Raw genomic sequence first — 22,993 nt, 5'->3', positions numbered from 1 at the left:
AAGCTATTTTTTTACTGTTATAGTCATTTTGTTTAATGACCATTGGGCGCGCAGTTTATTGATACCCGCTTATTAGGCTTACATTATCACATGTTTAACATCAAATATGTTTATTTTTATTTTGCAGTGCTAGAATATAGATATTGACTGATAGATACACTGTCATGAAAAAATAGTCATATATATCCCATATTAAGCGTGTAATAGTGCTTGAACTTTTCGCATTTTTTCCTGCCGCACCCTGTATATCAAGCTGGAGGCTGCTTGGTGCATTATTATTAACCAACTATTGAGCTTTACCTTTGATAGAATAGTATATGATACTAATAAATTAAAAACTTCATGAATTTCATGAAAATGTGCATGTTAAGTATGGGGAAAGTTATGTCGAATGTTAAGAAATGGGTTTTTATTGATGTTTACGAAAACCGCTTAATGTTATATTTTTCCTATATTTGAAAAAATCTATAGAAAGTTATGCAAAAAAAAACTTATATTGATGATTTTATAGAAAAATATAGTCCTTTTAAAAATATACAGTCCTCATTCATATAGTTTACGGAACTATGAAAAAGTCATAAACAGCCCTTTTGATTCCTCAAAACTGCAATGCCAATTTGCATATTCACATTTCGTGCCCCCCTCCAGATAAAAATCCTAGCTACGCCAATGAAAGCTCACTAGACTGATCGAAGCGGCGATGGACACTGCATAAACTGCGTAAGGGCGATCTGGTTTGTTCGTTCAAATCTCACCGGGGACTATTAGAAAGCGATGGTCTCTCAATCCTGCCGTTCAACATCACCCTGGAAAGTGTTATGCGATGAGCCGGGCCACGATTTGAACGATATAATTTGTCTATTTTGCGGATGACATGGATGTTATTGCTGGAAGTTCTAGCCTATAACATTTGGAACAGTGGCGGGTGTACATCTGAAATGCGAAGCAGGAAAGGTAAGACCGATGGTGGACGCGTCGAAAACAAAGTACACGGTGGGGAACGACAGGACTAGCCAGCAGTGTTACGATAGACGAGTAACTTTTGAGGTTTTGGAAGACTTCATGTACCTTGGATACTTATTTATGGGTAGTACGCAAATCACAAGATATTTCTTGATCGTTCCGGTCAAGGATAAAGAGTACACTGAACGGAAATGTAACATGTAGGGTAATTTTCCAATCGTTGCACGGCTAAAAACTCGCCTATTGTTGCACACTCCATGTTATTCTTATGAGGTGTGCAACAATTGGCAAATTTTTAGCTGTGCAACAATTGGAAAATTACCCCTGATAAGACAGCTGATTCTCTACAAGCACGATACCTGGACTATGCAAAAAAGCAAGCAAGAACTCGATGAGTTCGAGGGTCGGGTGCTAGGAACCACCTTTGTCAGTCTGCAAAACAGCGGTGTGTGGCGGCGAAGAAAGATGACATGGAGCCCAGCGGACAGGATAGACTAACCAGGCCGAGAGTATTTGGCGAGTGTAGGACGGTCCATATAGCATGACCATGCTGAGGGTGACGTTTCAATTCCCGGTCAGTCCAGGAACTATGTGTAATAGAAATTTCCTTCCCAATGATAGAATATCTTTTTTTTTAATTTTTATTTCTGTGTATTTTAACTTATGCTAATTCTACACTTGATAGAATACCTTCGTGCCTGCCACACGATATACCCATGCAAAATGGTCATTCGTAGAGGAAGCTCCCAGTTAATAACTGTGGAAGTACTCATAGAACACTAAGGTGAGAAGCAGACTTTCTCCCAGTGTGTTCGTTACACCACGAAGAAAAAGAAAAAGGACGTTCCCGAGGTTGGAGAGAAGCAGCGACCCATAATGTGTTGCGTATTATTGTAAGCTCAATTTTATCTATGTGAAGTTGTTGAGCTTAAGAAAAGAATGAAATGCTACCGGTAAACTACAGAAAGGCGTGTGGTATTGACACATGAATCACGAATATAGTGAACGAATAATTACGGCAGACTTCAGTGAGCTGGACGAGGCCACGTAGTACGATTGTTGGAAGAATGAATTGCGAAAACAATATCCAGCAAGTAACCATGTAGAGATCGACGACTTCGTGGGTGGCTGCGAATACGCTGTTTGCACACGGATGAAGGAATCCTGACAACCCGAACCATTTCGAGAAAACTGGAGAAACATCAGGCAAGACCAGTGTTTGGACGAAAAAGTGATCAGTGAACCACTCGGCAGTTTTTCTTCCCTTCTGTTGGTTCTGTTTCAATTACCAAGCGGTGTATGTTCTCTCGTCGAGTCGCATGGTTCACGAAGGAACACAAAGAGGATACTCCGATATAAACAAGCTGCGGCGATGAGCGGGCATCGCTAAGTGTAACACTTACCGATGATCGCTCATCGTTGGCTTGGGGCAACTGTGAATAATCGTTATTTTCATCAGTATTTAATGCGTTTTCGCTTTAAAAACGTGAAATACTATTTAATTTAACTGTATTCATGACGTTGCAGGTTGTGTAGTCACAATAAAAAAAGAATTATGGCAATAAAATATTCTTACCGAATGCATCGCTTTCATTAGCGTCATCGAGCATCTTCTCTCTTGATTGCGCTCTCGTATCGAACCGGGCAAGAGAATGAACAGCATTTCGGGGAGCGTTCCCGATCATGTTGGTTCATGAAATGTTACATTCGCGAATGTATCACTTGCTGAGCATGGACCATTCAGTGGTTCGCGATAAAAATCCACACACTGGGCAAGACCGACAAAAATTATGCTTGCTACTCGCGCGGCGTTCGAGTACAGTTATTTTCTAGTCAACAATTTATCCAGGCAGGTAGGACCATGTATGTCAGATGATTTTTTCAAAAATCCCATCAAATGGCCCATCTAGCTCAACAATCTGTATTTAATATAAAACGAAATCTGTGGAGATTCCAAAAAATCTGTATGATACAGATAAATCTGTATACCGTCAAGTCGTCATTCATCATGGGCTTTCGAATACTTTTTCATTATTTCCATATATTCAATTGCATGATTGGTATGATAATTTCACTTTAATTACACCAATAAAACACAAATGGATTGCACATTGAATTGAATTTTACAGTACTGTTTTGACACTATAAACGTACAGTGTATCAAACAATTGTCCGTACAGCATTTTTTTCGTCAAAATATTTTTTCATCCAAATGTTCATAACTTTTTTATACATCAATCAAAAACATTGAAATTTTTACTAATTATAAACCATATATTGAAGCTCCATTGGTAAAATTTTGAGCGAGATTGAAATGAGTTTATATCTCAAAGAATACTGGTACTGGATGGAATATTTTCAAACTTTTTTGAGAGTACACTTACACATGAACATTTAACCCTTTAATACCCAAATTTTTGATTTTGATCTAAATATCATTTTTCGTTATCCAAAATCGATTTAAACATGTTTTGGAAGATGATTCTTTTTAATTCTCGATTTCGTGTATTACAGTTTTTGATTTTTCTTATTTTTATTTTTGAGCATCCCCATACTTTTATATTTTTCCTGGAAGTCAATTTGGGGTACGGATTTTTTGAGATGAAAACATTTTGAGATTTTATGATTATTGTTGAAATATTTTTATTTTAAATTTTTTTCATAGAAAATTTTATTTTCCGTGTAATTTTAAGAAAAATAATTTTAGAGTGTATTCGATTCCCTTAAACTATTCAACTAGGGTAGAATGATTTGGGAAAAAATTAAAATATGTTAATTGTAGCGATTCAATACAGAATAAACAATGACTTCTAAAAGGTGACTTAAACATCAATTTTTCAGTCATTTTAAAAAAATGTAAATACGCTTTAAAGTACACCAAAAACCATTTCGAGATACACAAAACAGTCCTAAATATCAGCTAAAAATATAAAAATATTGATTTTCCACGAAACAAAAATTACAAAAATGCTCAAACTATACCCCGTCTAAAGGCGGGGTTGGATATTAGAGGGTTAATACGCAATCTTGTTAGGGTTTACTTGTTCACTAGAAAAATATGAAAAATCTGCTTATAAAGTTGACGATTTTTATAAATTAACCATATTTTACACATATCGTCGGTTTCCTGCAATAGGGGCACAACTCAAAAAATTTTGCATTTTTGAAGCAAGTTTACCGAGAAAGTATGTTTCTACTGATGTTTTAATTGAAACAAAAAGGCACGGTAAATGGATACCCTAAATTTCAATGGTCTCCATTCACCGTGCCCCATATAAATTTGAAAATTTGAACATTCCTTTTTTCTAATTAAATCTTGTACGTTTTTACTTAAATGAATATTAACGAAGAGAATTGAGTTTTCTTGGTGGTTTTGATCATGTTGAAACAAAAGTGAAGGAATTTTTTGATACACGGTGAATGAGTCCCTACTACCAAGGTCCGACCTTTCCATCCTCTACAAAATGTAATATATCACTATTTTTTTGTGAAAAATAATCTTCTTTTGTGGTAATTACTTTAATTTTAATTTAACCTATAATGAAGGCTATTAACAGCAAACCAACAATGTTTATAAGAATGGTGTAAAACGACAGCCTTTATTCGTTTCAAATTTTCTTAGACCAACGGTGAATGCCGACTTGACGGTATATGACTTCTCCGGGTAGGACAGAAATCTTGCAAACAATTTTTAGAGCTGGTGTGAGCATATTTTCGGCCTCTTGCTTGCTTGGAGCCACCCCATAGAGAATGATTGGGCGACTTCTCTCTGGTTTATTTTCTACCCATTAAACATAAACGATTAGTGCTTTGGCACAGCGTATTTTCCTCTATTCAATACCCATCGGTCACTCGCACATGCTCATGAATTTCGTCCGCGCGGTCGCTGCTGTCCAGAGAGAATACAAAATTAGTGATAACGTACATAGCTGACCAAGGAAGTGTTTCATACGCTCAGCCGGCCGTGGCGCCGATAAGAAGGTTCGCCCCAGTTACTCTCCGACTTTGCAACGAAACAGGCGTGATCGTACCGTGTCGTTACTTTCACCCGTGACATTCACGAGCTGCTTTCATGAGCAACAGTGACCTATTTCACTTTCCGTTTTCCGTCCGGTGCGTTCAAGGCCACATTCTAGAGACGGTTGGATGACCTCGGGGTACTAAAACGCGGATGAAGTATCTCTCGTGGGTGGGTGAAGGTGAAATCAAACCGTGAGTCAGTGACGTAATTTAAACGTACGCTAGTAATCGTCTGCGTTGTTCCAAAGTCCTATAAGCCGCCAGTCGTCGTCGTCGTCGTCGTCGTTGTGTTGTATTTTCATAACGCTCCATAAACACGTGCGTTGTGCTGTGTTGGTGGAATTTCGTATAGACTGTATACGGACACGAACAGCATCAGTTGGTAATGTTTACAGTCTCGAAGCTGATATAGTCGAATCGGAACAGTTTATTTACTGAATCGTTTAATAACAACATTGCCAAAATCACGCGAACCGAATTGACACCATTCATGTGATAATTTGCAACCAAACAACATGACGTCGTGAAGTAGTTTTAAACGTGATAGCCGAGAGCATTTTTGTGCCCTGTCTCGTATTTTGCGTCCAAAAATAAGATAATAAGGTGCTAAGTTAGAGTTCTACTCGTCATCATCATCGACAATTGCCATACGCCAGACTGAGTCATGGAGCGGATACTGCGAGGTGTGATGCGATACCGGAACACCACCCGGGAGCAGATGGTAAAGGAATTCAAACAAGTGCGAGACAATCCACAGGTTAGTATGAGGACGTAATCGGAATGGATAACAGTGATAACTGTCGTTTTCGATTGGCGGGTCACCGAACTGGTTCAAGGTGTAGTATATGTGCTGCAATCGCGTGCAGGTATTAATAAGTGATATAATGCGACGCTACGCACGGTTGGACACTGTTGCCGATGTCGTCATTGGAAAAGAGACAGAAGATGGGAAAGCTGACATTAGGGGGCGTGCGCGTTAGGGTGTAGCGTATTTTACGGTGCGTTTCAAATCAAACGTCGTGATATTCACAATATCTTCGTTGAGGTGACCGCGGGTCAAGAATCTATGGTATCACATTGATCCTTCAACCCTTAGACAGGAATTAGCTTACCTCAGAACCCTCCCCACACTTTCGTAGACTTTTGTCCATACAAAGTTTCGAAAAATAAAAAAAAACAGCGTTTTAAGCCAGTCAACTTTAACATGTTGTAACTTTGTTCTCCCATAAACGATTGAGCTAAAAATTTAACGGTGAACTATAAATATTAGACTGGGTCAACGTTGTATGGGAAAACTCAAATTTGATCATATCACCCCGATGCCTGTTATGGTCCCAAACAACTGTGCAAAATTTGGGTACGATTGGTTGCGTCTCCGCATTCCGCATTGCATTTGAAATTTGTTTGGAGTTTTATATAGGAAAACCTAATTTTTAGCATTTTTCTCCTGAGAGGCTCAACTTTGTCCTATACTGAATAACCAACGAACTTAAAGTATAGCCAAAAGATCCTGATAAACTTTGCTGAAAAGAGTAAGGTACTAGAGTGACCCTGAAAAAAGTTATTAATGCTCAAAGTATGATACCTCAGTGAAACTACTGAAAATCATTTTTCCTGCCAAAACTGCCGGTGCTTAAAAGGATCAATTCGTCCTTGCTTTATATTCTGACATAACCGACATTTTGATCAATAGCAAGCGGCAACGTTATCGGTTATGGGTTTAAATTAAAGATTGCTAATTAGTTCACCTTACAAACATTTTATTCATTTCTTCTTAAAACTACAAATAAATAAAGGATAGTTATCCAATTATGTGGCAATTTTGAAAATGAAAGTAGAATTCGATCTCCCTATTCGGTTCCGGAAGGAGGCAAACATTTTCCACCGGCCGTTTGAGCTCCCCAGAAGCTGTCCGCAGAGTAACTACGCGAACAAGGCCATCTGCTCCGGGGTCGGTTAGCTCGATTCGGCTTAGCTTCCAGGCCATGGGCGGTAGATTATCGTCGCATATCATTACCCTCTAGCCAACTTCAATGTAAACCGATGGCCGTCAAAGTTTGTTCCGCCGTCTCCGGATTGGCGATCCATAGCCTTAACCACTAGGCTAACTGGCGACGCGGGGTTATCTCCAATGACTTTTTGGAGGTGGAGTTCGGTGTGTTTGAGTGCGGGACTGCGTTGATGAACCGCCTGGTGCATCATCATCCAGAAGAGATCAGGCTAACCAAAGAGTGCATGCGATTGAAAAATTAGTGGAATTAACGTCGGCATTAAACTCGGACGGGACCAGATCCCATATATTGGTGTAGTTTTTAGTTATAAATAATCAAACAAATAATAAACAGTGTTATAAGAGACTGCTCATAAACCACGTAGAGGTAGACTTTTTGGGGGGAGACGGTTTTGTTTGGAAGCATTGGTTGCAACGTTAGACAACCTGTCAAGCGATGTTTCTCTTTCCTAATGGTCAGAATGTGTGCGCTTAGGGGCTGTTCATAAACCACGTAGACCAAATTTTGGCCATCTCAGACCCCCCCCCCTCCCCCCTCGTAGACTTTCGTCCATACAAAAATTTTGAAATTTGTATGGAGCGTAGACTATGGCCAGACCCCCCCCTCCCCCCTCAAAAAGTCTACGTGGTTTATGAATGGTCCCTTAACAACAACAATAATCCGGCGTGTAGTAGTCGTTTATGGTAGCATATCACCAATAAGCGGAGGAAAAATGATTATACATTGGGTAGAACGATTTAATGTTCAAAGTTCTCAGGTTCTGCAGAGTGGAGCCAACATAACGAAGATTTCCCGGGCACTGGTTTCCCTTTCAATAGATTCTTCCAATTATCGGCTTGCCATACTCTTCGAGCTTTTAAGGCGATTGTCTGCTCCGCTACCTTAAGCTCGTCCTACTGGAACCGTGGCGAGATCGAGGATCATAACATGACGAACGAATGCATAGGTACTCCTCAAAAATACCTCTAGAACCATTCCCCAAAAGCAGAGCTGACCTAAAATGATAAAAAATTGGTTTTCAATTGAAAAATAATTTGAAAATTGACTGAAAACCACTAGCTTGATTGATGTTTGTGATGTTTGTTGATGAAAACGGGGGTTGTTGTTCCATGAAATGTCAGAATATAAAGCAAGGACGAATTGATCCTGTAAAGCACCGGCAGTGTTGGCAGGAAAAACGATTTTCAGTAGTTTCACCGAGGTATCATACTTTGAACATTAATAACTTTTTTCAGAGTCACTCTAGTATCTTACTCTTTTCGGCAAAGTTTATCAGGATCCCCTTGGCTATACTCTAACATCGTTAGTTACACAGTACAAGACAAAGTTGAGCCTCTCAGGAGAAAAATGCTAAAAATTAGGTTTTCCCATATAAAACTCCATACAAATTTCAAATGCAATGCGGAATGCGGGGACGCAACCAATCGCGCCCAAATTTTGCAGAATTGTTTGGAACCATGAGAGGCTTCGAAATAACTTTGATCCGAAAAAATGACCATGTTGACCCGGTCTAATAAATATACTGAATTTTATTAGAGCAAAATTGAGAACTTTTCGAAGCATCAGCCAAAACATAAATGTTGACGTGAAATTGTTCAAAATCTGTATTTGTTTTGATATTTTTCGTTCATATATTTTTATATTTTTCATCTAATATTTACCTTTATGTATTGAAACTAGATTGATACTATTCGAACAGCGTGCGTTTTTCCCATGTCACGATTGAACAAGAACTTGATTTGTTCGTTTAACTTTTTGGCAAGTGCTCGGATATTTTAAATTTTGCTTTAATAATTTCAGGTATGAATAATGTTACAACAAGAGCATTTCCTACCTAAAACACGAAAAAAAATGCCATTTTTTACTCGATTTTTTCCAATTTGGATGAGATTTTGGATGTGTTAATCACCGTTAACTGATATTTATTTGTGTTATTGGTGTTTCTCGGTGAGTCAATGAAAACTACTGATTTAACGTTGTGATGTTTCGGCTTACTGTTTTTCTTCAGAAGGTACGTGATCACCCAGCAGTAAAGGAGGTAAACGTTGCTGCGGTGATCAAAATTGTCCGAGGATGGTTCTAATGATTCCTTCAAGAGCTTTTGCTGGCTTCTATCCAGAATAGTCCTTAGATATTCTTAGATATTCTTTAGCTAGTCCTTAGATATTCTTTAGGGAATTAGGCTGACACAAATTTCGATTTTCTCTTATGTCACCGCCCCCTCGGACAATTTTGGTCGAAATCCAACATTTTGAGGGGGGACACCAATAAATTATTCAAGAAATTTTAAAATTTTAAGGTGAAATTAGAGTTGCACAGAAAATTTCTCAACAAATCCGATGAGTTTATAGATTTTGCCGAATTGTTTGGGTATTTCTTCGTCAAATACATTTATTATTTATTGTCCTCCCCCTTAGCGCGCCAACGAGTATTGTGACAAAAGAAGGAAATGAGATTTGTTCCGGCCTTATTGAAACTAATGTTCTGCCCGACAACAACTCAGCAGCGCGAGACTCGGACGTAGTCACAGGGTCGGCGCGCTACCGGACAACCGGAGGGGCTTCGCGGATCTATAAGGGCGCTCAAGGAGTTAAATAACTAACACTAAAGCGGTTCGAATCTACGATGTATACTGCAGTTCTGTTGTATTGGTCACTGGTTCAATGCACATACCTTCTTTGGCTGCAAACCTGCGAGCGCTCGCGGCGGGACTGCTGCTCCAGCGATGGCTGACCAGGCTCGTTGAAGTCCACCGGCAAGATGGCGGAGCAGCTACCGATGACCTTTGGAATCCCGAACTTACAATGGCGTTTGGAGATGGACTGGAATGGCGATTTGTGGAACTGGTTCAGGACTACAGGCGCTTCCTTCAGAAGTAGTCGGTCGACGACGGCAAGGCCACCCTCTGTGGAACCGAGAAGAATCTTTCCTTGGTAATTAGGGCTTTTACCCGAGAGCTAGTTCCTCCTTAGCGTTTATGGCCCGAAGTCAGAGGAACAGTGTCAGTTCTTTACGATTAGATTTGGGCACCTTACGGAAACCCAGATCGTGGCGTACACTGGCGGTCCTTCGGCGCGCCAATCAGAAGGCTAGTTAAAAAAAACGGTACAAAAAGGTCCTTCCGACGGACAATCCAGGATCTGTCTCGATCTATCTGGTATGCGAGGGTCTACACGCAACCTGAGATTGGCAGATTCTAATACAGTTGGGTATGAAACATATACAAATATTGTATTAGGGCCTTGCAAATACAAAAATTGGTAGGTGGCAGTATACCAAAAATTGTATTGGCTTCCTAGAATCTGGCAAAGGAAAATTTCGCATGTGTGCGTGTGCTCTGTCGCACTGGTTTCTCATTATTTGTTCTATTTTTAGACTGATCATGGCAGCAGCGGCATCAAATACCAATACATGTTTAAAAAGAAATACGGGCGGCGGCGGGAATCGAACCGAGGCACTGTAATGGTGATTCACAGTATCCTGCGCTCTAACCAGCACGGCTACAACTGCACATGGATAGACACGAGGCTGAAAGCCATCATGATCAACACAAACGTGGCTTGGTGATGGAAGTGATACAGCCGCCACACTGCACAATGGGTCCAGAGCCGTATTTGCGAAGACAAAACTGTTTAAGCTTCAGCTTTAAGTTTTAAGACACATATTGTGTTTTAGAAAGTTTATTTTCAATTGTTGACCCTATTCCCTATTATTGTTATGTTAGGGTGGTTCATCTGGTTAAACTGATTCAAAAATCTGCTTTCTAATAATTTTATGTGCGATGCCATGATGGATGGTGATGGATCGTTTAATTAGAAATTCCACCAATAAACGGCAAATTTTAAATTTCATATATCTCAGGACTCTCACCACTTAAAGCATTGTCCAGTTAGAATCCGGACGCAAAGGATAATTTATTGTGACGCTCCCAATGATCATAATCAATTTTTTTTACAGCCGTCTGATCATAAACAAGTCCTCTATTGATGGTGAAAATTTCATCGATTTTCTTACTACGAGTGAAAAGTTATTTCAGATTGAAGACAAGTGAAGGAAAAAAATCTTGCACAAACACGCTGAAAATTAAGCGTGGTCAGGTACGACAGTTGCGAAAAATGTTAATGTCTCCATAACCATTATGTGTGTTGTGCACAGATGTTGTTAACCATGCCATGAGGAAGTGCCCATGGAAGATTGAATTTTATGTTCATGGATAAATCGGCTTGGAATTCCAAGATTTGCCAGGAAGTTCGAGCTCTGGGCATCGTTTTCTCATATCACGATTTTGACACCAAATGTGTACAAAGATGATAACCTCAAGAATCGCGTGCTGCTTTTCAAAAATACACACAAGGGATCTTTAGAGGTTTGAGCTAATTTGGTGAGCTATCACGACAGCCTGAGATGTGTAGTGGTGTCATCACTGTTGGATAGTGTTTATTAACGAAAAAACACTCAAATTTCGCTTCTTTGGAATTCACTGAATAGCCCTTAATTTCGCAAGAAGAGAAATATTTGGCAAAGTTTCTTTGGAATCCTGATCAGATTGATAGAGGGTCTCAGGACACTACAGAGATGACCTGATTGTTAAACAAATCCGCCGAAGGGGTTGATGTTAAAATTTACTACCATTGTGCAGATTTTTAAGGAAGTAATCACGGAAAAAATGAGCAAATGTATTAAAAATTAAATTAAATAATTTTAATGATATTTTTCCATGAAACTACAGTAAATTGTCTTTGTTTTGAGGGCTTCACCTTTTCTGTTTGTTATTCCACCTCTGATATATAAGTGATTATCTGCGACCGGATTCTAACTGGACAATGCTTTAGAAAGTTGGTGTCTTCGACAACGTTGTTAAGTGAGTCAAGGGCTTACAGTTATAATGGTCCACTAGGCGGCGCTAGTTACACATTTGCTAAATCATTCAAATGATTGATATTTTTTCGTGAAGTAATCAACAAGCTGTAAGTTTGTTTTCTTTGAACGTGTCTAAGTCAAGTCAAAGGTTTTTCAAAGAGCTATGTATTAGTCATGATTGTGCAATGTCGCATTTCATTCGGTTCACTTGATCCAGAGATATAGCAATTAAACGAAGAACACTCAAATATGAACTACTTTATTAGAGTTGCTCCAATTTTATGTAAAGTTATCCAATCGAGCCCAAATTTGTACCGTTTATAGCTTACCGGCAGGAAAAATTTGAGAATATTTGGTGTATTTTTTTAAAAAGTTACAGCTTGCTGAATATATTTGAAATAATAAATAAAAGTTGCATGCTTCAATTAATTCGTAACTAGCGCTGCCTACTGACAGAACCTTCAGCTAATCAACTGAGCGGCCGTAACCAACCTAACAACATCGCCGAAGACATCAAATTTCTAAGTGATCTGAGTCCTGAGATATATGGAATATAATATTTGTTTGCTCACTAGCGCTGCCTTGTGGTGGAATTTTGAATCAAACGGCTCATCATTTGTTAGTTCTTGACCAGCCAAATAATATTGCCGAAGACACCAACTCTCTAAGTAACCAGGATGATGAGATATTTGGTATAAACATTTCATCAGTGTTACGTCTGTTTGTCTCTGGTATGACAGATATCACAGACAGCAAGACATAGCACTGACGAAATTTCCGTACCGTACATCTTAACACCATGATTACTTAAATATTCGGTATACTTGGCAAAGTTGTTAGGCCAGCCAAGGTTTTACTGGTGATGGGTCGTTTGATTCAAAATTCCACCACTAGGTAGCGCTGACGATAAATTAATTATTATATTCCATATATCTCAGAACTCTGATTACTTAGAAAATTGGTTTATTCGGCAATGTTGTTTGGTTTATTAAGGCGTTTCAGTTGATTAGCTGATTGGTTCAGGATTCTGCCAGTAGACGGCGCTAGTTGCAAATTAGAAGAAGCATGTATCTTTTACTTATTATCTCGAATATATTCAGCAACCTGTAACTTTCTATAATATGTAGGGAATATTCTTAAATTTTATCTGCTAGTTGCACAACTAATTAGCTATAAATGGTACAAGTTTGAGCTCGATTGGATAGTTTTACATGAAGTTGGAGCGACTCTAGTAAAATGTTTCATATTTGAGTGTTCTTCGTTAAAGTGCTATATCTCTGGATTAAGTGAACCGAATGAAATGAAATTTTGCACATTCATGACTAATATATAGCTCTTTGAAAAACCTTTGACTTGACTTAAATATGTTCAAAGAAAACTAAATTACAGCTTTTTGATTGCTTTACGAAAAAAAACATTCATTTCCAAAATTTTGCAAATGTGTAACTTGCGCTTCCTTGTGGCAAAATTTCGAAACAAGTGGACCATTAACTGTAAGCCCTTGACCTACCAAACAACATTGTCAAAGACACCAACTTTGTAAGTGACCAGAATTCTGAGATATATGAAATTTAAAATTTGCTTGACCTCTAGCACCGCCTAATGGAATATACAAAAGCATGCTAAGTTTTTAAAATTGCCTAAAACATTTTTAGCAAGTTGTATCCCTTTATAAAGTCCACCAAAACTATTTTGATTACTTGTTCCTCAACGAGTTTGATTTAATTGGTGCAAATTTGGGCTTGATTGATTATTCAACTTTACACGAAATTAGAGCCTTTCTATCTATATCTAGTTTTTGACTTCCGTTTATCAAATTACTGTACCTTAGGACTAAGCGAACCGAATTAAATTAAATTTTGAAAGTTTATGACTAATGTATTGGTCTTCATGTATCGATGGACTCGACTAAAATATGACCAAAGGCAAAAAAGTTGCAATTTATTGAAAACTTTTCGAAAAGTTGTAATGATTCGAATGTTTTATCCAAGGGCTGAAAGTCTCTTTAATAAAGACAAATCAATCAAATCAATCGAATGTTTTATTTTTGTAAATTTGCTATAACTTTGTAAAACATTCTGATATTGTATAGAGAATAATTAATCAGCAGATTTTTGAATAAGCCACACTTGATTGACCGTAATCATTTCACAATAATGAAAAAAAAAACAAATGGGAGAACTTGGCAGAAACATTTTTGTCTTCGTAAATACGACTCTAGACAATAGAGTTAAAAAACTATAGAGGATGAATGTCGCTGCTGTTCCCTTTGTTCTCGCTCGCAAACATGTCGGGTATCTATCTGTCAAACTGCATACTTTTTCGCTTTGACACTTATAGCCCGGCCTATCTCCGCCAGCAAGAGATGTTTCGGCAGCGACGCCAGCGACATTCTTCCTCTATAGTTTATTACCTCTATTCTCTAGACCCATTGTGCACTGAAAAGCCCGCATCCAGCAGGTTGCTGTTTGCAAGTGGAAAATTCCATGTAGACAATAGGACGCGAAGCTCAGCAGCGAAGCGAAAGTTATTTTTAGACGCAACCCGGTTCAACTTCTCGGGTTTGAATGGAGGTGTTTGTGTGTAGTGGTATGGAAGCTATGAAACCGTGTAGCGCATCTTAATACAACGAATGGATTATGATTTATCACATTTTCTGTACGTTTTTAATACATAAATTGGTAGAAAAGGCATATCTCAATTTTTGGTAGCTTTTCTTGTTTTGCGTGTAGTTACCTGAATTTGGGAAAACTTAGGCACACCCCTTATTGGCCTTTTCACTGGCTATCTTCACTCCACTAATTAACTTATAGCACGTCTGATCTACACGCTCGCCTGTTTTAAAGTGAACGATGGCCGCCCACCGAAAGTCCTTCGAACCCTTCAGCCATCTCCTATTTCAGTGACGTCATCATGCTCCGACTCTATTTTCGCCATCTTCAGCTGTAGAACATGATTGCAGCCCAGTGGTTCTCAAATCGCTGAAGTATGTGCACCTACCTAAATCCTCGATTAACAGAACGCATTGAAAATCTAATTTGAATTTTGTAACAACGTTTACATTGTCCAGGAATTTCTTCAGAAAATCTCCTGTATTTTCTTCTTTAAATCCTTCAGAAGTTTCTTCTTCGAAACTTCTAGGAGTTCCTTTCAAAACACACTTAGGAGTTCCTTGTGGGAATCTCCCAGGAGTTCTTTCTGGGATTTCTCCTATAGATAGTTTTTTTTGGAAATCTACCAAGATTTTGTTTCTCAAGGAATCCTAAGACCAAGCTTTTGTGGAAATCCCTAAAGCAAGGAGAACGTGCCTGCCTCTTGAGCAGTGCTGCCACGGTTCAATCAGAGCTGGTTACTCAAGGTTTCCAAATTTCAGCGCTCCCTATACTGGTGCGCCCCCAAGGAAATGACTTAAATAATGCGCCTAATCAAGAATTATTCCGAGGAAACCCATTACATGTTTTTTTTCTGTATTTCTTTCAGCAATTTCTCTGTGAACTCATCAGAGAACTTTTCTTAAGATTCCGCTGAGAACTCTTTGAGAATGTATTCTTTCCCATATATGTACTACTTTAGAGTTTTCTCCACGATTACCTCCAGTGGCACCGCAAGGACTTCCTTTAGTGATTCTTTATTTTTTTTTTCAAAATTTTCCCGATTTCTTTTTAAATTTTGCAGGAATAACTAGAATGATTGTAGAAAGGATTCCTTCAAAGCTATTCTTAAGAATGCATTCCTGTTCATGTGTTTATTCGATTTTTTTTTGGATTCTGGAACTTTTCCATGATATTTCGTAAAGAATTCTTCATGAGTTTTTAAGAAGTTTCACAAAAGATTAATGATTTTTTTACGATTCGACAATGCTCCTGAGTACCCTCAGAGATTCAATGAGGCATTTTTTTTTTTCAAACAAATTCACCCGAATCTTGTCTGCAATTTGTACAGCGAAATTTCTTTAGCGATCTCTCCATAAATTGCTCCAGAAATTTTCTTGGAATAACTTCCAGAGTCCCCCAGCAATTTTTTTGCTAGGAATTAAGTTATACATTCTTTCATCGTTCTTCCAGAATTGTTCTCACCAAAGTTTTTTTCACACAGGACATTGAAAATTGTGCTATGCAGTTCTATCTGATGACATGTTTTCTTCAAATTGTTTTTTTTAAATTATTTAATAATTATTTGACTAAATGGTTAGTTCTCGAGGTCAATTATTTACAAAAGCCATGATATCTGGAAAACATTTTCAAATTTAATTGCTGTAACTTGCACTTTAGAACAGGTCCTAGTTCAATCAAATATTCTTCCATGGATTATTTTTAAAATTTTCTTCAGGAATTCCTCCAGAAAAAAATCCAGAGACTTCTTTAGTAGTTTTAAGGATTATTCTATGAATTTCAGCAAGGAATTTTATTAGAAATTCTTTCATGGATTGTTTTTAAAGTACTCATCTAGGGCGTTTTCAAAAAATCTTCAGTGATTCTTTCGGAAATTCTTCCAAGGCTCCTCCAGGAATCCCTTGCTAAATTTTGTCAGGGATTACTGTAGAAATTTCGAGGTAGCTGGTAGCTCTCCTGCGATTCCATCAGAAGTATCTCCTGGTATTACTTCAAAGATTCCTCCAGGATTTCACGGATTTTACAGAAGTACTTCATAAAAGTACAAATGATGCAGAAATTTCTCAAGGATTTCCTGAAAGAATTTCTACAGGTATTCCTGGAGATGCCTCTGGAGATTGTTTTTTTGAAGAGGAGATTGGAGATTTTTTTTTGAAAATTTCCCGAAGAGATCCCTGAACAAAATTTTCTGAGGAAATTGGTAAAGTACCCAGGTAACAATTTGATTCCAACTATTTTGAAATAGCCTTCGTTTGAACAAAAGCTGAGCACAAGTTTTGAGGTTATGGCTTTCAGTCTTGAAAGAAAAAACTCAAAAACGGATTGTTAAGTTTTCATCCGACGTTTCGGTTACTATATTGTGCCTTTCTCAAGGAATTAACTATGCTGATTTAAGGCTTCACAGTTCGAAAAATTAATGTACATTTACATGATAAATCATGCACATAATTGGAGCGTGACATATCATGTATATTTACATGACATTTTATTTATCATTTTGGGTGCATTTTTTTTAAATTTCATGGTCGTGTAATTTATGTAGCTGGCAGTATCTGCAGAATAAAATTTCTGATAATTTTCAATAATGCACATAAGTTCAATGATCATTTTGTCTTTTTATTGATACACATATTTGGGATTTACAAATTTATTACTTGAACACTTAGTGAAACCAAAAAAATGTCAAGCACTAAAAACCCGCACTTATGAACATCAAGACCACATCATAACACTGCCTAATGAATCAGATCTGCTGGGCGCTCGTTATTCAAGACTCTTAGTAATGGTGCAGGCCAGGTACCTCTTCCGCAGATCCGTATTTCCTCCGAGAATTGTAAACTGCGTCCCGAAAAAAATCTCGAAATTCGACGGATATCGTCACCAGCCATCACCACTTCAACTGCTTTCCGAACAACAACACCGCCGCCGCTGCTGCCAGTGCCACTGCTAATATCGATTCCGTTGTAATGCTGCAAGATGCATTTATAGAACGAAAATTTTAATCACTATCAACAGAATAATATTGAAAAACTTACATGATTGATTCCGGATAGATTGGAAAAGTGCAATTACTTCAACTTCCGCGGCGAGCAATTGTTTACACCGCACCGCAGCCATGTTGAATTTGACAGCAAACAACATTGCAGCTTGCTCATGTAAAGTTAACGGTTTTATCATGTAACTATCCTTGTTCGTCGCAATTCCACACGAAACAAGATGCTTTACACAGTAAAACCGCTCAGCACTAAAATGTGTAAGCCCTACTCATAAGTGCATAATTTCCAGACCACACAAAAATGTGTTACAGTTACACATTCTCAAAAAACAGCTCGTACGCTCGTCTAGATGCGAAATGTCGATTTTTTATTGTTTTCCAAGGTCACTAGTAAACCTATCTAGATTGCTGTACAAACATTTTTGCGAATTTAACTATTTTGCGGACACAGGAGCTGATTTTGTGAATGTGCAAGGGTTACACATTTTTGGTGTAGTCTGGAAATTATGCACTTTTGTGCTGAGCGGCGTTAGCGTGTAGTAAAATCATGCTGTAATGTCAATGCAATTTGAATTGGATGTTGAGTATGAGGTTAAAATTTGCTCAATTACGTGACATACGCTAGAAATTTCAATTGAAAATGAGTTTACATGACGGGACATTACAATACATTTTGATTTACATTACGATTAATGTTCATATTCTTTAGCGGTGTTAATATACGCTTAGTCAGCAATCAATTAAATTGGTTAAAAATTAAAAAAAATATTAAGTTTATTTTTACCATTTGCGGCTTTTTTTTAACTGTATTGACGAGATTTTTAGCCCTTGGCTAGTTCATCTCGGGACCCACGCTTTACTTCCCTTCCGAAGAAAGAACTGACATTTTGCGAGTTTGTCGGGAGTAGGATTCGATCCCAGGTCGTCGGCGTGATAGTCACGTGCTTTAACCATCACACCAGATCTTCCACTATGATTTGCGGCTTTCCACTTCCAGAAGAACTCGTAAATGAACTCGGAACTCCTAATTTATAGTAACTCACCTTTCCACCTACACCACACACATTGTATACACATACACATCCTCGAAAACGAGAGCAATGTTTGTTGTATCTGAATAATCAACAACATAACTAAATCTGTATTGAGGCTGAAGAAGCTTTGTGAACCCTACAAAAACACCGTTTGGGTCAACTGTCAAAAATTACTTGATTAAAGGTTGAACAACATTGCTGATTGTATTGCTGATTAAAGAGGTTGAACAAGCAATACGTCAGACCAATATTCAACTGTCATTGTATTCAGCCATTTCCACCATTAACCAGCCAATGTTTAGCTAATACTCTCACTGTTCAGCATTCATTGTAACTTGGGTAATCTGTGGAGGAGTTTCTGCAGGAATTTCTGGGAAACACCTGGAGGAACTCGGTTAGTTGGTTCTGCAGGAATTTCTAGGAGAATTTATGAGAATCTTTCGGAGAAATTCAAGGGAAAATCCCTAGAGGAGTATATTAAAAAATCCCTGAAGAGATTTCTTAAGGTTGAAGGATTTGTCATTAACATAACCGTTATCACTGAAAATTCGAAAGCATTTTCTCGTCTAAAGCTGAAATTTCCGCAGTGAAAATGTATTCACTGTGTTCCATTCTCCACCCGCAATACAATTCTGTTGGATTATTTTTGGCAATTTCTTTGGATAATTAATTAATAAATTTCTTTGACTATTTTGTTGAAATTCTTTCGTAATATAATGGCAAAGAGTTTTTTTTTTGAATTCCTTCAAAAATTTCTACGGTTGTTTTTCGACGTTATCGGCTATTTCTTTGAATATTACCTAGACAATAACTGCGGGCGGCAATATCTTTGGATATACATTCAACTTTTTTTTTTTGAAATGCTTTGACATTCTTTTTTTGAGATTTTTTTAGTAATTTTTTGTGAATTTTTACGGTTATTTTTGGATAGTCCATCGAAAATTATGATTAGGGCTGTCCATAAACCGCGTTGTCATTTTGTTGGGGGATTCCGAACCCAACCCCCCCCCCCATGTGGTCTTTCATTCATCAAAAAAAAAAATAAAATTTGTATGGACCGTGGTTTTTGCCCATAAACCCCCCCCCCCCCCCCAACCAACATGACCACGTGGTTTATGGATGGCCCCTTTGTCATTTTATTTGCAGTTTTCGTCGGTAATTGCTTTCCTTTTTTTCCTACAATTCTATAGGTATCCTTTTTGCGAATTTCTCAAAAAAATTGCTTATATATTTCTTCTGGAAATTTTCAAGAAATTTCTCGGGCAATTTATTTATAAAGTATAATACCCAAAGGAACTGCTAAAGGAATTTGAAAATATACTACCTCGGGATTCACGAAGGAAAGGCCTAAGGAATTTCGAAAATGTCAATTTCCGAAAAAACTCACGGTGGTAGAAATTTTATAATCAATTTCCAAAGCAATTATCGAAGGAATTTCAATAAAAAATATCGAAAGAGTTTCTTAATTATTATCGAAACGATTTGTAGAAGAATTGCCCTTAAATGAATTACAAACCAAAAAAGAAATTTTCATTGGATTTTTCTCAAGAAATTGTGGGAGAAATTTTGTGCAAAACTGCTGAATAATTTCCCAGAGAAACTACCCAGTCAACCAGTAATCGTATAAAATGTTGAATAAAATGTTAAAGTGAATGCGATGTGCGTACATTTTACATGCGCCTAAATGGAGGCATGCACGCATATGGCCTCCACTTTATCATCTTATGCTTTTCATAATGTAAACTGTTTTTTTTTTCACAAAAGGCTAGCGACTACGGTCATGTTCTGCGTGAAATTAAGAATGGAACAATTAAACATTATTTTAGGATAATATTGTCGCAATGGTTTACGCTGTTTAGTGAATCCCCTAATTGCATTTGAACCGAAAATACAGACTTCCTGAATTATTCGTTATTTTGTGAAGATTTAATAGGTAGTTATAACGATTCCTAAACTGTTCTGAAAATCTTTTATCATGCAAAACAACAAAGATATTGTCGCTTTCAACGGAACTCAACGCAAAATACAAATTTCTTGCATTCCTCGTAATTTTGTGAATGTTTTATACCTATGAGTTTTATTTTATGCATTTATAGATATTTGGTTGTGATCAAAGGCACACAACCATTTATCTAGAAATGCTTAGCATAAAGAATGAAGGCCACAACAGTGATGATTTGATCGTATTTGTCAGTGATGGAAATTTTGCTAGTGTTACCTCTGTTTGTCTGTGATCCTACCCTTCTCGCGAGTTCTCATACAAATCTTGTTTCCCATTTCAACAGCCAAAAGCGGTATTCTTCACCTGCATGGACAGTCGAATGATCCCAACCCGCTACACCGATACCCACGTGGGCGACATGTTTGTGATACGTAACGCCGGCAATCTGGTGCCACATGCTGAGCACTTCCAGGATGAGTACTTCAGCTGTGAACCAGCAGGGTTGGAGCTAGGTTGCGTTGTGAACAACATCAAACACATCATCGTATGTGGCCACAGCGACTGCAAGGCCATGAATCTGCTGTACCAGCTGAGGGATCCGGAATTTTCCTCTAGGGTAAGCTGTTTACAAATCTTAGAAATAAGTTAGTTAGTTTAGTAACTTACCTCGTTTCTTCCAGAAAAACCGTCGGATATCGCCACTCCGGGCGTGGCTTTGCGAGCATGCCAGCACCAGTTTGCAAAAATTCCAAAACCTTCGACAGGTCGGCCTGGACAAACCACTGATTTTCTCATCGGAAACTCCATTGCGGAAGTTTGTGGCTTACATCGATCCGGAAAACCAGTTTGCCCTGGAGGACAAACTGTCCCAAGTAAACACACTGCAGCAGATCGAGAATGTGGCTTCGTACGGGTTTCTGAAGAAGCGGCTGGAGTCACACGATCTGCACATCCACGCTCTGTGGTTCGACATTTATACGGGTGACATTTACTACTTTAGCCGTAACTCGAAGAGATTCATTCCCATTGATGAAACGTCCATCGACCAGTTGCTGGATGAAGTGCGGCGGTACTATTCCTAAGGTTAGGGGATATGCGACATTGTGCTGTTGAGAGAATCGAATGGATATTGGTTGTTGTAGTAATCGTGTGATTTTATATGTACTTTTTATAGATTAGGTATAGATGAAGTGCCTAGATTGTAATAAACGTGGTTTATGTGATGATGTTCTTGTCATGTTTCATATGATGCTGGTCAAGAATGTTTACATCAATATCATGAAGAATTTATTTTGGAGCATTTGTATATTTTTACACATTTTTGTTATAATATAGCTTTTTGAAACATAAGTTTACGTAGTTTATGGACAGCGCCTTATGTTCTATTTTTTTCCTGGTGAAAAAGGTTTTTCATTTTACAGAGACCGTTTTTCAACGAAAATTAAAAAAAATATGGAAAACTGATAAGCATTTTCCACCAAAAAAAGAGGAGATCCTAGATTCCTTGAAATCAGGAGAAGAACCTTGATCCTTCCTCTGATTGTGTATCAAACTCGATTTTGAAAATATTGGTCCGTTATTTCATGAAAATCTAGCACCACAAATGTGGATTCACCATTGAATTTTCATAGGAATCATTTATTTTTTGCTCTTTGGTAACGCACTTTTCACATGAAGCATATGTGTACACTTCAAGAGCCCGGGCAGAGTTCAAGTACTGACGATCAAAATGTGATATTGGTTTGTTTGAGATAAGAAGTAAAAGTACTGAACATAATAGCAACAATTTGTTTTTGAACCATCTAACCAATAGCTAAATATGATTTACAGACAAACAGACGTAACACTCTTCAAATCAGCTTGGCACATGCATTTAACGATCAATTTAAATTTCATTTGTTTTGCGCGATCGTTCCACCAGATGCGCTAGTGTTCGATCGCTTTGACGTTTACCAGTGTACACGTTGCTGAATGATGCAAACGAAAATTACAGGCAATTTGTGTGCGTGTCAGCAAAACATCAAATCGAAATCCATCATGGCCGACAGTGTCGCGCGCGGTTCTACCATCAGATGGCAGTGTGCTCATGAAAATGACACCGGGCAAAAGTTGTTGATGAACTTTCTCTAAGAGTTGCGTCTGTTTGTCTGTGATATGATATTTGAAGATCAATCAAATAGCTCACTGCTATTGATTAGATCTTATCAAGAGCTAAATGTGCTATGATGATGATGCTCCAGGAGTATAATTGAGATATTATTTTCAGTACTTTTACCCCTTATCTCAAACAAACAAATATCACTTTTTGTTCTTCATATCAAAATATGCTATTATTGAGCTTTTTTCATTTATTAATTGTTTTAATCAATAGTCTAAGACTTTCAACTTCAATTTATATAATATTTTTCATATATCCCACACTCGGGAAAGTACATTTTCAAAAGAATATTCGCTTTGGGATTGAGTTCAACCCCATCGAAATTTTCATGCCAACAGACAATCGAACTTTCTATGAAAAAGGGATGAGTCAGTTTTTTATTTTTATTTTTTGAATT

The 22,993-nt window shown here is 37.8% G+C and overlaps 1 protein-coding gene across 1 annotated transcript; it reads left to right on the top strand.

Moving 5' to 3' along the window:
• Nucleotides 1–4,801: 4,801 nt before the first annotated feature.
• Nucleotides 4,802–21,777, top strand: LOC109621877 (beta carbonic anhydrase 1). Its single transcript, XM_020076070.3, has 3 exons — nucleotides 4,802–5,740; nucleotides 20,782–21,054; nucleotides 21,119–21,777. Exons 1-3 carry the CDS (start codon nucleotides 5,648–5,650, stop codon nucleotides 21,518–21,520), a joined length of 768 nt encoding a protein of 255 aa, XP_019931629.3. The 5' UTR covers nucleotides 4,802–5,647; the 3' UTR covers nucleotides 21,521–21,777.
• The last annotated feature ends 1,216 nt before the right edge of the window (nucleotides 21,778–22,993 follow it).

The sequence above is a fragment of the Aedes albopictus genome, chromosome 3, assembly GCF_035046485.1.
Source record: "Aedes albopictus strain Foshan chromosome 3, AalbF5, whole genome shotgun sequence".
NCBI lineage: Eukaryota > Metazoa > Arthropoda > Insecta > Diptera > Culicidae > Aedes > Aedes albopictus.
This window is presented reverse-complemented; position numbering and strand designations above follow the sequence as displayed.

Excerpts from the sequence above, each read along its gene's own strand:
- LOC109621877 (XM_020076070.3), top strand. The coding sequence starts at position 5,648 with ATGGAGCGGATACTGCGAGGTGTGATGCGATACCGGAACACCACCCGG. Across the intron at positions 5,741-20,781 it reads AAGTGCGAGACAATCCACAG|CCAAAAGCGGTATTCTTCAC; the intron begins GTTAGTATGAGG and ends CCATTTCAACAG. Across the intron at positions 21,055-21,118 it reads ATCCGGAATTTTCCTCTAGG|AAAAACCGTCGGATATCGCC; the intron begins GTAAGCTGTTTA and ends CGTTTCTTCCAG.